Source organism: Solanum tuberosum, unplaced genomic scaffold, assembly GCF_000226075.1.
Source record: "Solanum tuberosum cultivar DM 1-3 516 R44 unplaced genomic scaffold, SolTub_3.0 scf00403, whole genome shotgun sequence".
Classification (NCBI taxonomy): Eukaryota; Viridiplantae; Streptophyta; class Magnoliopsida; order Solanales; family Solanaceae; genus Solanum; species Solanum tuberosum.
Genome location: NW_006239321.1, coordinates 239562 through 256084, shown reverse-complemented (window position 1 = coordinate 256084; position 16523 = coordinate 239562). Strand labels below are relative to the sequence as shown.

At 34.0% G+C, this 16523-nt stretch overlaps 1 protein-coding gene and 1 long non-coding RNA gene across 3 annotated transcripts; both read left to right on the top strand.

The window, feature by feature from the left end:
• The first annotated feature begins 6778 nt into the window (after positions 1-6778).
• LOC107057896 (uncharacterized) lies at positions 6779-11917 on the top strand. 2 transcript variants are annotated; one of them, XR_001471617.1, is made up of 4 exons: positions 6779-6867; positions 9024-9156; positions 11017-11084; positions 11432-11917. It is a non-coding gene; the product is annotated as an uncharacterized lncRNA (long non-coding RNA). The 2 variants fall into 2 exon arrangements; XR_001471618.1 differs by lacking the exon at positions 9024-9156.
• A 1345-nt stretch (positions 11918-13262) lies between these two features.
• Positions 13263-15726, top strand: LOC107057892 (histone-lysine N-methyltransferase ASHH1-like). Its single transcript, XM_015302981.1, has 10 exons — positions 13263-13295; positions 13580-13644; positions 13738-13894; positions 14005-14091; positions 14192-14276; positions 14355-14448; positions 14560-14758; positions 14882-14916; positions 15437-15624; positions 15701-15726. Exons 1-10 carry the CDS (start codon positions 13263-13265, stop codon positions 15724-15726), a joined length of 969 nt encoding a protein of 322 aa, XP_015158467.1.
• The last annotated feature ends 797 nt before the right edge of the window (positions 15727-16523 follow it).

Below are 16523 nucleotides of genomic sequence, written 5' to 3'. Positions count from 1 at the left end.
AAAATGGAAACTCATTAAGGGTTCCTTGGTTGTGGCTCGTGGTAATAAACGTCGTGGTCTATACTAGACTACAGCCTCTGCTTGTGTTGATATTGTGAATGCAGTTGAGAGCGATAACTCTTCAACGTTATGGCACAAGAGACTTAGCCACATCAGCGAGAAATGACTTAATGTTCTAGCCAAGAAGAAATTATTGTCGAATTTCAAAAGTGCTAAATTAGAAAAGTGTGAGCACTGCTTGGCTGGTAACAAAATAGAGTTTCCTTTAAGTCCTACCCTCCTTCAAGAAAGACAGAGTTGTTTGAGTTAGTGCACTCTGATTATGTGGTCCAATGAAGACAAGGACATTGGGTGGTGCACTCTACTTTGTCATTTTTATTGATGACTGCTCGAGAAAACTTTGGGTCTATGTCTTGAAGACTAAAGACCAAGTTTTAGGTGTCTTCAAGCAGTTTCAGGCTTCAGTTGAAAGAGAAACTGGAAAGAAACTGAAATGTATTCGTACTGATAATGATGGTGAATATTGTGGACCATTTGATGAATACTGCAAGCATCAATGTATTAGACACCAGAAGACTCCTCCTAAGACTCCTCAACTTAATGGTTTGGCTGAGAGGATGAACATAACCTTGATGGAAAGAGTTAGATGTTTGCTTTCCAAAGCAAAGTTGCCGAACTCAGTTTAGGGTGAGGCTTTATTGATCGCTGCACATGTTATTAATCTATCTCCTGTTGTTACTTTGCAAAGTGATGTACCAAATAGTGTTTGGTGTGGAAATGACGTTTCCTATGACCATTTGAGAGTATTTGGTTGCAAAGCTTTTGTAGATGTGCCAAAAGATGAGAGGTCAAGACAAGGCAGTGCATCTTCATTGGATATGGCCTTGATGTATTTGGTTACAAACTATATGATATAATTGGGAAGAAACTCGTGAGAAGCCGTGATATTATTTTCATGGAAAATCAAACAATTGAAGATATTGACAAAGCGGAGAAACTAGAATCTTCAAGTTTTGATGGCATAGTTCATCTAGATGAAGTTCCTCACACAAGTGTGCATGATGTTGTTGGGCTTGATAATCATGGTGACGCCCAGAATCATGTATCGAATCAACATATTGATGTTGATAATAATAATAATGATATTGTTATTGATGATCCTCTTGCTCATGAAGTTATGGACGAATCAAATATTCCGCTTAGAAGGTCCACAAGACAGCGGGTTTCTTTCTCTCATTATTTACCGAATGAGTATGTGCTACTCACTGACGGGGGAGAACCTAAATGTTATGAGGAGGCCATGGAAGATGAGCACAAGGATCAATGGATTGAAGCCATGCAAGATAAGATGAAGTCTCTGCATGAGAACCACACTTATGAGTTGGTAAAATTGCCCAAAGGCATGAGAGCTTTGGAAAACAAGTGGGTGTTCAAAGTTAAAGTTGAAGAACACAACTTGAAGCCTAGATACAAAGCTAGATTGGTTGTTAAGGGATTTGGTCAAAGAAAGGGTATTGACTTTAACGAAATATTTTCTCCTGTTGTGAAAATGTCCTCGATTAGTACAGTTCTAGGTAGGGATGTTCACGGTTTGGTTTGGATCGGTTATTGGTCAAAATCAAAACCAAACCAACTTAATCGGTTTTAAAATTATCAAAACCAAACCAAACCAAATATAATATACATTTATCAGTTTGGTTGTTTTCGGTTTTGGTTTGGTTTGGTTTGGTTTAGTTATTCGGTTATTAACCATACATAAAAATAAAAGAAACAATTCATTCAAAACGTGAAAAGAGTGACAACAATCCATCCAAACAAAAAAAAAGTTAGAATGACTGGCATTACAAAACTTTCGATCATTGAATCATTGAATTTACTGAATAAAACTTCAAAATTCACTATTTTGGCATAGAAGGAAGAGACAATGACATTTCAGACCCACAAAGAATTTTCATAGACGCTCATATACATGAAACCAATAAGAAAAATGTTCTCACCTTGGACATTTTTTCTTTCATAAGTAAATTATAAATTTTTTTGATGAAACATATATAAAATCTTTAAAATTGTTTATGAATATAATATATTATGTATGTATAATAATAAAATTTATGTATATAACTTGTTGGTTCGGTTCGATTATTTCTTCGATTTTTTTCGAACAAAACCATAACCAAACCAAATACTATCGGTTTTTAACAATCTAAAACCAAACCAAACCAAAACCCAAAGTAAATCGGTTTGATTTGGTTTTTTGGTTTGGATCAATTTTTATCCAAACCATGAACACCCCTAGTTCTAGGTTTGGCTGCTAGTCTTAATTTAGAGATTGAGAAGATGGATGTGAAGACGGCTTTCCTTCACGTGACCTAGAAGAAGAAGTTTATATGGAACAACCTGAGGGCTTCAAAGTAGAAGGTAAAGAAAATTTTGTGTGCAAACTCAGAAAGAGTCTTTATGGCCTAAAGCAAGCTCCTAGACAGTGGTACAAGAAGTTTGAATTTGTTATGGGGAGCAAGGCTATAAGAAAACTTCATCAGATCATTGTGTATTTGTACAAAAAATTTCTGACAATGATTTTATCATCCTCTTGTTGTATGTGTATGATATGTTGATTGTGGGAAAGGATACTTACAAGATTGACGAGTTGAAGAAAGAGTTGCGTGAGTCTTTTGCTATGAAAGACTTGGGTCATGCCAAACAAATTTTGGGCATGAGAATTACTCGTCTCAGATGAAAGAAAGATTTATTTGTCACAGAAGAAGTACATTGAACGTGTACTAGAGCGCTTCTGAAGAATGCTAAGTCTGTTAGCACACCTCTTGCTGGTCATATGAAGTTGAGCAAGAAGATGTGTCCTACAGCTAAGGAGGAAAAAGAGAGCATGGCCAAAGTTCCATATTCCTCCATCGTCGAAAGTCTAATGTATGCAATGGTATGCACTAGACCTGATATTGCTCACGCAGTTGGTGTTGTCAGCATATTTCTTGACAATTCGAGAAAAGAGCATTGGGAAGCTGTAAAGTGGATAATCCGGTATCTTAGAGGAAGCTCAGATGAATGCTTGTGTTTTGGAGCATCGGATCCAATCTTGAAGGGCTATACAGATGTTGATATGGCAGGTGACCTTGATAACAGAAAATCCACTACTGGATATTTGTTTATTTTTTCAGGGGGAGCTATATCATGGCAGTCGGAGTTGCAAAAGTGTGTTGCACTATCTACAAATGAAGCTGAGTATATTGCGGCTACTGAAGTCGGCAAGGAGATGATATGGCTCAAGCGATTTCTTCAAGAGCTTGGTTTGCATCAGATAGAGTATATTATCTATTGTGATAGCCAGAGTGCAATAGACTTGAGCAAGAACTCCATGTACCATGCAAGAACAAAACACATCGACGTCAGATATCATTGGATTCGTGAGGAAGTGGAGAGTGAATCATTTCACGTGAAAAAGATCCACACAAGTGAAAATCCTGCAGATATGTTGACCAAGACAATACCAAAAGACAAATTCGAGTTATGCAAAGAACTTGTGGGTATGAGCTCTCTCTAAAGAAATTGGAGATACCTCATTCTGGTAAATGGGATTGGAGGGGGAGATTTGTGGAGTCCATCCCATATTTTTTGGTCAATTTTTTTTACTCAATTGCTACAAGTAATTGTTAAAAAGGAATAGTGATAAGAGTTGAAAATAAAAGATTTGGTGGTTGGCAAATTGGTAAGATTTGCAACCCTTTGGACTTTACTACATTTGCCTATGTCATTAGTGACATAGGCATGATTTTCTCCTTCTATAAATAGAGCATTCTTGCTCATTTGTAGAACACACCAAGTTAGAGAGAAAAAACCATTTTGAGAGAAAAGTGAGGTATTCCATAGACTATACAAGAAAAATAGTCAGTGAAGAAAAATAGAGTGTGAGCGGTATTTTAGTAAGGTGGAAATCAAAAGAGTGCTATTCCTTTTGAGTGTGTAGTAGTCACTTTGAGTATTGTATTCGTGACTACACGGTGTAAATTTCTTACTATAGTGATATCAGTTGCTCCTCTTGGCCAGCCCGTGGTTTTTCCCTTATTTAAAAGGGTTTCCACGTAAAATTCTTGGTGTCATTATTTTCCCCATTTTTATTTCTATCATTTGACCATATATATTTTTGTGTTAGTCCGCGTTTTTCCAACACTTGTTTTCCCTCAGGAAGTCATTTTTGTTTAAGGAACTTGTGTTTCTAAAGAAAATATTTTTCAAAATTGAACCAAACATGAAAAAATTGTAATATGCGATTGCTTCTTTCATGTGTTTTATTCCTAACTATAGTCCTGAGCTTGCACTTCAGGTACTTTGTTTTAATCCTGTTTAACATGAAACCTTTAGATTCTAATTAAGGTCTGTCTCGAATCTTTCAGTCTATCATTAACTCCACAACGCTTTTGGTCAATCAACACTATGTCATGTGTTATTAATGCTAAACTTTTCAAAACCTGTTATATTATTTGCAGAAGCTGCAACATTTATCTTTCTCTCTTTTCTTCCACAAAATAAGATTTAGGTTATGTTTGGAAAGTCTGATTACTATCTAATAATCACACAACTTCATTAATTACAAAGATATATTTATTTTTCATAATGTTATTACAGTAGTATAATTGAAGAGTCAAACATGCAGTGGGTAACCAATTAAATAAAATTGCTAAGTTAATTTAATAAAATTAGGTTTTGACTTTACTGAATGTGTTAGATATCTTGTTGGATATTTTAATCATTTGTGATTTTGATTTTTGAATGAAATGTCTTGAATTATTAATAAGTTTGATTCATACTTGTGGTGACATTGGGTCGCTAGAAATTAGGATGTTTGCATATACTGGTAGAAGATTTGAGTTTGAGCATAGTAAAAAAGAGGAATAAACATTTGAAAGAGAGCGAGGTGAGTTTTTCTCACGATCCTGGCCCGTCGTGAGTGACACCCACGCTAACCCTCAATGGGATGTAACGACTTGATCTGTGGTTATTCAAAAGGCACCTGGTGCGAAATCTCAAAAATTCTGAAAATTCGATGCCAAATTTAAAATTGAGGCACACGATGAAATTCTTTAAATTTGATTTGATCTGGGCTAACATCAGCCCGCCATAGTGGGACATCTCCCTCTACGACAAGGCGCTATAGCGCCTGCATGGAAGCTATAGCGGGCTGATGGAATCAGACCCTAGATCAAACGATGTCTTTTATTTTCCTTCCAATTTTGGGAAGAGGAAAAATATGGAGGGTTACTCCAAAAATTCTCTTAAGTCGCTCTAAGCTCGAGAACAATGGAGGGGAGAGATTTACTGCAAAGGAGAGGTTAAAATCCAATGATTTTGATTTACGTTCGTCAGGATTCCCCCTACGGAGCCAGAAGCTTCTGATTAGTGTTGTTCAACAAGTGCTTGACGTCCATGTCTGCTAGATTTTTCTTAACTGAGTACTTAAACCTATATTTACTTTTATAATATCTAGTAAATTATCGGGAGATTTCATACATAGGTCCACGGACACTGTATAGTTGAATGTATGGTTAGCTGTGGTTTTGACTGATGGTGGGCTTGATTAGTTATTGTTGAAATTATGATGTTTACTGGGTGTTATCATAGAGAAGGTAATTGTGGGTAATCAGATTGTGATAAGGAAATATTTGAGAAGGAATTCTCTCCAGTATGTGATAGTTGTTTGTTTTTCAGTTTTCTGTTAAATGTGTTTGTCAACTGCGTTATTAGTATTGCTTGTATAAGGTATGGATTAAGGAAATAAAATGAATGTAAACTGAATTGTTAATTGTTGTCAATTGCATGCAATGAATGTGTTTACTTGTGTGTATAAGGGTTATTGTTATTGTGATTGTAATTATGACGTGTGATTGATGATTGGATTGAGTACTACGCATGTACATACTATTATTGGATTGGGTACCGCGCCGGTACACAATGTTTTAAAAGGCGGGCGTGAGGCGAGATGTTTTATGCAATACAGAGCGAGATGTAAGCCCCAAGACATGGGACGTAAGTCTTATGAAGCTACGGGGTGTAGTCTCATGTATAGTCAAGTTTATAATTTTATTACTAAGAAAATAGGTAAAAGTAAATCATTACACCAATAATAAATAATCTAATTTAAAGCAAAAAAGGTTCAGAAACCAAAAAAGAAAAAACGCTCAGGCGTACGTTTTTACTCCCAGGACTAATTACGTTTTATGCTTGGAGCTTACGCCCAAATTCTAAGACTTACTCTATGGATCTTCATCTTCAATTTGCGCCCTGGAGCGTTTTTGGTACGCTCTACCCCAAGACTCACCCCAAAAATATTTTTGAAAACACTGTTGGTACATATTATTATTAGATTGGGTACCACACTGATACATACTATTATTGGGTCGAATACCATATCAATACAGTCCAAGAGTCAATTTCTATAAAATAATATTTTTTTTGAAAAAAACTATAATTAAGTTAATGTTGTCGAAGTGGGAGAATGTTAGAATTATTTATTAATTGTGGACTTAACATTATCTTATTATTAAGTTTTAGTAAAATGGGCTAATTGTTAGCAGTTGCACAACACGGGTCATGTATTTGTGTGGATTTCATATGGGTGTATATTCATTTCATGTCATAGGTGTGGGCTGACAATTGTGTATGCCTCTTGAAGTCCAATGAGACCATAATTGGAGACACTAGGTTAAAACTTTTAAGCTTATAAATATGAGCCTATATCCTCTCTTTTGACTTAACCTAAAATGCATTTTCATAAGGTGTCAGCCGTCATAAGCTTAAGAAAAGGAAGATCTAGCCTAGTCCGTCTTCGGTTGTTCATTGATATGCCAAATATTAAAGGTACACACGATCCTTTCATGTATTTCACTATATTATATATGTGTTCAAGATCTAAGTATTAATAGTTGTGTTTATAGTTTATTCTTACCAATTCAAATTTCGAAAAAACCTATTTACTTGTAGCAAATGTATGATGAATTTCACTCTTCTCCCCCTTGTTTTTTCAATCATTAAACATATATTTGATCAACTCTTTTTTAACATAGATTGTTCTACTTTTTTTCTTCTCAAAATTTGTTGTTTCTTTTTCTTTGGTTTAATGGGGAATTATCATGTCATGATATGTTTTTGTAACACTTTTCGTTGTTGGAGAAATTTCATTCGATGAAATTGAATGAAAATGCTTTTGAGAAATTTGTTTTTTTTTAAAAAATAATAATATTTTGATGGATTAATTATTTTTATTGATGGGGTAATTTTGATGTTATATAAAATAATGTTCATGTTTACCAGCATTAGATGATTTTTTTTTCAAACCTTAAACATATACATGAAGCACTCATTTCATACCTCTAGTGTATAATACCTAGGTCTACCTTTTTTTTAAAAATACTTTATGTAAACATACATTGAGTTAAATATTTTTTTTTGGCATAAGGTTGTTCTTCTTTTTTTTTCTTCTGTCTCTCAAGATTATTTTCATATATTTATCTTTTGGTCGAATGGGGAATTCTAATTTTTAAAAATATTTACCAGTGTTCAAAACATTCGAGTCAATCGAATTGAATGAACCTGCTTTAGAGAAATTTGACATTATCACATAAAATTAAGTCCACATGATTGCATGACATTATCACTTAATGTTTTAGTCATAAAAAAGGATATTCACTTCATATAATACATAAATAATCTAGAGAACATTTGGAATGGATAATTACATTATACAGAAACGATAAGTTTTAGATCTACGATCTTCAAATTCATTTTGTTTCACCCAATGAAAGTGTCGCTGAGACAAGACTTTAATAGAAGAAAAATAATATGTAAACCAAGTAAAATATGCTAAGCAAAGAAAATAGATAAGTGCATGGATATAACTCATCAATAAGTTTCTAGATATATCAAATTCCAAAAGTGTTCTCAAAATCCAAATTCAAACAAGTAAAATCAGACCAAAATAGTTGTACGGAACATCCTCATGTGGTTCATCTAATTTTGATTAGATCTTCTTGAAGAAGGTAATAAGTAAAATTCTAACTCTTACTTCCTCAAACTTTCCCCCCTAATCTTTACCTTTCCCTTATTTCACTGTTCTTCTTTTGATAGTATATTAAAAGAGGCTAGAAGGTTTAAGAAAATGATTTTACACTCTATCACTTTTCTCGTCTTCAGATACTTACAAAATTTGGTAGTGAAATAATGCATCTATTTAACCAAGTGCCAACATAAGTTGTTCCTTTTTAGAAATAGTTTCTCTAGTGTGGTAATACAAATTTACAACTAGAGCAACTTTTCTAAAAGTACCAATTCATATTGACACTTAATTAACTAGATGCACCGTTTCACTCTCAAACTAATTTATCCGTATTTGAACTCGAAAAAAGTGAAAGGGTTGTAAAGTTGTTCTCTAACCCCCCAGCCTTTTTTTTTAATATATTGTGAAAAGAATAACAATAAATAAGGGAAAGAGAAAGATCAAGGAGAAAAGTTCGAGAAAGCATGAGTTAGCATTTTATGAATTACCTAGAAGTTCTAATGAAAATAATGTGTCATAGGAGGGCATTTCAGACAACTATTTTGGTCTAGATTTACTTGTTTGATTAGGGATTTTGAGAACAAACTCCTTTTGGAATTTTATATATTTGGATACCTATTGAGGATTTGTCTCCATGCACATACTTTCATGCTTTCTTTATTTAGCAATTTTTACTTGGTTTACGGGTTATTTTTCAATTTAAGTCTTGCAAGTCTCAAAAACACCTTCCTTGGGTGAAACGGAAAAAGATTGAAGAGTTCAGATCCAAATCTTACGGTTCATGTATGATGTAATTATGCATTCCAAATATACTCTAGATAATTTATGCGTCACATGAAGTGATGATTGTTTTTTTGATGACATGTACGTAATGTTTTTTTGTGACATTAATGACAGTACATCAAGAGAAGACAGTATTAGTGAACTGATGATAAATTATTTTTTTTACATGGCATCATAGAAGAAGTCCCAGGTAGTGCTTTAGCTTTATGAGTTTCGTCTGAGAAAATTGCCTACGATATATTATAGTTTGGATGCTACAACTTTTACCTAATGCAGATATATGGTGGAGGACGTTTCACTTTATGACTCGGGTGAGAATGATTCTTTTTTATGTGATCTCTGGATGTAGTGGATAAAATGAGCATACTAAGATATCGAACGATGTAGAGAGAGTAATTGCACATTTGTGTTTCTAAAGAAAATATTTTTCAAAATTGAACCAAACATGAAAAAATTTTAATATGTGATTGCATCTTTCACGTGTTTTATTTCTAACTATAGTCCCGACTTGCACTTCAGGTACTTTGTTTTAATCCTATTTAACATGATACCTTTAGATTCTAATAAGGTCTGTCTCGAATCTTTCAGTCTATCGTTAACTCCATAACGCTTCTCGTCAACATGTGTTATTAAGTCTAGATCAATAGAGTTATTGCTTAGTTTTCCTTTGTAGTAGAGTTGCTACAGTAAGGGGGAAGGGATTAAAGAGTTTTAATTCCTAGGTTGCAAGAGTTTGTAATCTGAAACTTAGCTCCGTTTGTATGAAATGGAGTTTGGGTTGAAATCCTGTGAGTACAGGTCGTGGTTTTCACCGCCCTTGAGCAAGGGAGTTTCCACGTAAAATCATTGTGCCTGATTTACTGTGAGCTATTTATTTTCCGCACTTTATTCTGTTTGGGAACCTGGTCCTGTGATCAGTAGTTGACGCATACATTCCAACAGTACAATACCAACATAAACCTAGAATAACTGAAACTATCAAAGTCCTAAATAGGAAAGATGACTAACTACATATAGCTAAATTATAAGAAACTAATAACAAACACCTAAACTGAAGGGTAAAATTTATTATTTGTTAATAGGTATGGATTTAACTCATTAATATGTATCCAAATATATCAAATACCAAAAGGAGTATGATCTCAAAATCCAGAATCAAACAAGTAAAATCAAACGAAAATATAGTTGTTTGAGACGGCCTCTTGCGGCGCATCTGATTTTGGTTAAATCTTCTTGAAGAAGCTAAGATCATTCATAAAATTCTAACTCTAGCTTCCTCGAGCTTTTCTTCCCGGTCCTCACTTTTCCCGATCTTTGACAAAATCCACATTTTTTTATATTTAATATATGATGAAAAGAAGAACAATGAAAAGTTCGAAGAAGTAAGAGTTAGTATTTTATGAATTACCTTCTAAGAAGATCTAATGAAAATTAGATGTGTTGTAGGAGGGCGTTTCAGAGAGTATTTTGGTCTGATTGTTCTTTTTTTGATTTTGGATTTGAGAACATACTCCTTTTGGTATTCAATATATCTTGGTACCTATTGATGAGTTAGATCCATGCACTAATCTTCCTCTATGCATGATATCTGGGAAGCGCCGGACCACAAGTAATCCCCTGCCCCAAATTGAAAAACAAAAACAAAAAAAAACTGAGTGCATTAGTGTACGATATCTGCATCACATCCCTTGGAGTGCGTGTCTCTTATAAAGAGCGGATAAATAATTGGATCAGACAAGCGCAAGTAGCTTGACCAACCCTTCTTGGGACCCTGCATGAACACCGCCAGATGCTTTGTGCATGGGTGTTAGATATTTAAAGTAGGCCGAAATGAAGATGGTTGATGTCTAACAATGGTAATTAGAATGAGACATTGATGGTAACTAGGTACTTCATTCAAGGTATCAAGTTACTTCACCCGCCTTTGATACATCAAAACAGGATAATGCACACACCGATGAGATGGCTTAAGTAATCAATTTAGCTATATGATATTTTATTTGCTTATTGTCAGTTGTATATTTGCAAGGATAACACTCTATATAGTAATGTTAATGGAGCAAGTATAATAAATGCGGCCTCTTTGCTTCTATATAAGTGATTATTCATTACAGTATGCCCCTATTTATATCAAGTAATGCGGTGAATTGTTTCCTTTTTCTTTTTTGAAGGTCCAACTGCCGGAAGGAGTAACACCACCATCTGTTCAAACTACTCAAAATGAACTTTTAGGGCGAAAGTAAGCTCAAATCTTCATTTTGCTTCTTTTGATGATGATCTCCCTACATCTTCGCTCATTTTCATACACTTGCTACTTAAACTTGTAAGAAAGTTTGTGTCCTTCTTCATTAACTAGATGATATAATTAAGTTATCGATGTACTCTAAGGAATGTTCAAACATGGAATTGTGATGTGTTGTTGACAATCCTTGGAAGGTAGTAATACTTTTAGCATCTATAAGTGGATTTTGGACTAGCATCTATGAGGGAATGCGAAAAGTAGTGATGATCAATTACTTTTTGCCATTTTGTGTAAGGAAAATCTAATTGTATTTTTTCTCAACACTTTATGCTAATGTGATGCAGGGCATAAGAAATGAAGCCACTTCGAAGCAAAATGCTCAAAATACAAAGCAGAGTTTGATCTTTACTTTTCTATGATCAAGAATGCGACGTTCCCTCTAATTCCAGCAACCGATGCCACTGCTGCAGGGCCTTCTGAAGGAGGAACCGGATCTCAAACAGCCAATGCTGAAGAAGGAACCGGACCTCAAACAGGCAATGCGTGTTTGAGTTGCTTCTCTTGCTGTGTTTGATCAGAGTTTTAACGTAGTCATTCAGGCTATATATAACTGATGATTGGATGTTGTTATTATTCTACTTCTGATTGATCTCTATACTTCTAAAACCCCGTCATGTTTCATGAGTAACCTAAAATTGATCGAACTTGTCAACTCTCTGTCTACTCATAACCATAGATTCGAACACAAAATTTCTTCACACTTCCTCCGACATTGGAGTAACCTAAAAGGTTTGAATAGTTTTGTGCATTCACAATGTACCTTTTGCTTTTTACTCTGTTAGTGAAACAAATATACAGAGGGGAATTATAATATGTACGGCTCAATTGTAAATCTATAATATAATTTTCTTTAAGCAATTCAGAATGAGGATGCGTCTATAGTTATACAAATGTTATGACAATAAATTTCAAAAGTTATATTTTTTTTATTTTTAAAAGGATTTACCTGTGAAAAGTAAAAACAACAGCAAAAAAAGTCACATTTAAGGACTGCAAATTTTGTTTTAAATTTCAAAAGAAATAAAATTTACAAAAAAAATAAAATTGATTAGTTTAGTAAATATGTTAGCAATTTTTCGTTTTTTTGGTGACAGTATTGTATTTATTTTGGTCTAGCTTTTAATTAGTTTGATAAATATGCTAGCATTTTTCGTTTATTTTTTTGTGACATTGTATTTATTTTGCTCTAGATTTTAATTTTTCTATATTCCATTAATCTAAAAATAATTAACTACTATTTTTCTCTTGGTACTTATCTCTTCGTCTTTTAAAAAAATACAAAACACAAAATAAAATTCAAAAAGAAAACTAACTTTTAAAAACAACCAACTGTACATTTAACTTCCTCCAATTAACAATTGACACATCACCATTTTTTTGTCTTTAAATAGACTAAGCATAAACCGTTTTAATTTTCTGGATAACGAAAAAAAACAAAAAGAAGACATAAACAAACAAGGAGAGACTGAAAAAGAATCGAAATTAATACATTCAAAGGTCCACTCTATATACTTTTCTTCTTCTTAGTTCATACAAATTTCTCCATTTCATAATTTATTGCCTTTTTATGTTAAATATTATTGTATGTTGTATATGTATTGTCATTTTGTACTTTAATTCATGATAATATGTTTTAGTCAAATGTACAGTATGCTTGAAATGTCTTGAAATTATCATTGAGTTCGATTCATACATGTCTTCTCAAGATCCGCGCATAGTGAAAACTTAGTGCATCAGATTGTCTTTTTCTTATATATATGTTAAGCCAGTGTGTAGGATTTTTAAAATTTGGTAATTCTATGTTTAAGAGATTTCTAAAATTTGAATTATTTCTTTTGAGTCCAAATTCTTGGTTGAAGGGAATCATACTTTTCTAGTTTTTACTTATTCATATGTAAGAGCAAGAAAATGAACATTTTATTCTTGGTGGTCACATTTGCATTTCCATAACAAGAAGCACAAAATGGACCATTTTTAGTTAATAGTCACATCCATTGATGACTAATTTTTCTTTCTTGTGTGTGCGTGATCTTGTACTTGAATATGAAATTGATGAAAATCTTTTACTTTGTTGAGTTTTTGGAGTTCTCCAGATTTCTGACAAAGGTTGCATAGATGATGCATTCAGGCGAAGACATAAGCAATGTGGTACGTATTAGTGCTGCTTTTAAAAAAAATTAATGGACGTGTTCTACAGTTCCAGCACCGTCTTATTAATTAAATTTACTTATCGAAAAATTGGACTTATTGAATAACATATGGATGAAATAGTTTATGTAATCAATTAGTTGTTTGATTTTTGATTTGCTTATTGTGTGTTGTATATTCGGTAGGATAATACTGTATAATAGTAATGCATTACAGTATACCATTTTATTTACATCAAGTAATTAATGAGGTGAATTGTTACCTTTTTTTTCGTTTTTTTGAAGGTCCAACTGCCAGAAGGAGTAATGCCATTTATTCATATTACTCAAAATGTATTTTTAAGACGAAAGTGAGTTCATATCTTTTTCTTTGTATCATTTAACAATGATCTCCCTTCCGGTTTATAACTGCATTTTCTTTTAAGAATCCTTTAACTTAACAGACATAAGAAACTGAAAGAAGACGATATTGCTATTTGTCAATGCAAGTATGATACTAGTGATCCAGAAAGTGCGTGTGTAGAAAGATGTTTGAATGTACTAACCAACACTGAATGTACACCGGGATACTGTCAGTGTGGTGATACTTGCAAAAATCAGGTAAAATTAGATGATTCACTTAATTAGTTGAAACATTTGCTCTGTTGTTTCTCTTTTTATTAGTATATATACTTTCATATTGATCTTATCGATTTATAAACATACAACAGATATTCCAGAAACGTGAATATGCAAAAACTAAGTTGTTCAGAACTAACGGACGTGGTTGGGGTCTTTTAGCTGATGAGAATATAAAGGTAATTCTGTATATATAGACGTTTATGTGAAGAAAAAGTTCCAGAACTGAGGCTTTTGCGCGGTAACTGCATTTTTTTAAAACTCTTTTTACATTATTAGGCAGGACAGTTCATCATTGAATACTGTGGAGAAGTGATATCATCTGAAGCAGCAAAAAAACGGTCTCATGTTTATGAAGCTCATGGTAAGTTATCGACATCAGAGATGGTTGTCAATAGTTCATCTACGGATCAGTACTAATTTCATATGATTTGTGGCGCAGAGGTCAAGGACACGTACATGATTTCTATAGATACTAATTATGTCATTGACTCAACGCGGAAGGGAAATTTTGCAAGATTCTTAAATCATTCATGGTAAGTGCTGAATCAACGGTTGTCAATCATCTTGGTCAGTCCGTGGCACATTATGATGGTTAATTGGTGTCGATTGATAGTACTGATACTGTATGTTGTTGAATTTCCCAGCCGACCAAATTGTGAAACGAGGAAATGGACTGTGTTAGGGGAAACAAGATTAGGAATATTTGCAATGAAGGATATATCTGTTGGAATGGAGCTGACAATTAATTATTATTTTGAGTGGTACGCTGGTGCAACTGTTCGTTGTCTCTGTGGAGCTGCAAACTGTTGTATTTTTTTGGGTGCTAAGTCTCAACGATTCAAGGTAACTTTAAGTTTCTTGTGATGTTTTTTTCTGTTTTCTAAAACAGGATAGATGCTTCTAAATTCGATATAAGTTTGTCAATCTCATTTCTTATTCTTTACTTCTGTTTTTATCTTCGCTCAGGAGTACAATCATGTCTGGAAAGACGGGAATGACAGGTAATGCTCAACTTTATTTGTTGTAGTTTGTAGAAATATTGCATTGGCTCGGGCTTATTAATAGATCTTGCATGTTCGTTATGTCTTTCTATGAGTAGAGTTGCTCTTCCCCTATTCGTATTCCCTCTTCTTTTGTCTGTCAACAAGAGCTCAGTCCCTGATTCAATCGATAGACGGGCTGAAAATACAAAATGAACAGATCTTTCCATAAGCAGTAGTCGAACTCTGTTTCATACTTGGTAGGTAGCAAACATATAGTGGTCAATGAAGTGGAGGAGAGTCATGATGTCTCGGTTTAGTTAATACTGTCAAAGACTTGATGGACAGAGTTAGTCAATACTTGTGTTACCTAGAGGTTGCAGGTACCTAGTGAAATTAGTTGAAATGTAGGCAAACTGAGCGGACATCACCATCATTACAAAGAAAATTTATCAAATACAAATGATATAATTGTGAACAGTAATAAGAGAAAATTTTCAAGTAGTACCTATGATACTATAATCTGGCTTTCTTACTGCAGATACAAGGTGGAACCAAGTAATAGGTCACATAAGAATTATAATATTGGATCTGGTTCAACAACGAAGATGAAGTCTCAACGCATTCCCAAGTGGAAGAAGTCACGGTGCACACCCAAACGGAAGGTCAAATCTTCCAGTCGTAAACAAGTCATCAAAGGAAGCACGAGAAGAAGTCACCAAGTACGAGGTATGATTACCTTTTCTTTGTAACACTTCATCGTGTAGACAACTTTTTCTTTCATATTTTTACCAATGTCATGCAGGGGATAAAAAAACGAAGTCACTTTGAAGCTCAACTCTGTATATGAAGAAACTCGCCCTACCATTGAAGAGCATGGGAATCAAAGCAAACTGCTCTAAATGCACATTGTACTTTAAAATTTTAACTCGAAATAATGCACTCTTATAATAAAAACTCTGTAAAACTTAGTGAACTTGAGATACAACAATGGAGGCTTCCGCCATATCAATACAGAGAGAGAATTCAGAGAAACGGTTATTTGTGAAATGGAAAGTTAAAGTTCTATTCAACCTATCAGAGTTATATATACAGAGGAAAAAGTGTAACAAACTAATTAACAAACTAGTGGAAAGTGTAACAAACTAATTAACAACTTGACTGACGGACTGTACAAACTAATTAACTACAAGCTAATTAACGAGTGTACTAATACAGAATGACTATGTCCATTCCATCCCACAACTTAAGTCCCCTACTACACTAGTTGTTGACACAGCTTCCACTTCCAACGCCTCTTCCCTTAAGGCCCTTTTTTCTAATCATCACCACTTAGCTCATACTGATTGAGGAATGTTTGATCCCAGTCAAAGCCTTGGTTAGAATATCTGCTAGCTGATCCTGAGTAGCAATGTGATGCAGTGTGATGAGGCCTTCATGGAGAACTTGGCGAACATAATGACAATCAACCTCGATATGCTTAGTTCGTTCATGAAAGACAGGGTTTTTAGCTATATGCAATGCAGATTGACTATCACAGAACACTGAGATTGGTTTTGGAAAAGGGACATTCAATTCAGAAAGTAGTCGACTCAACCAAACCAATTCACCTACCACCTTTCGAAGTG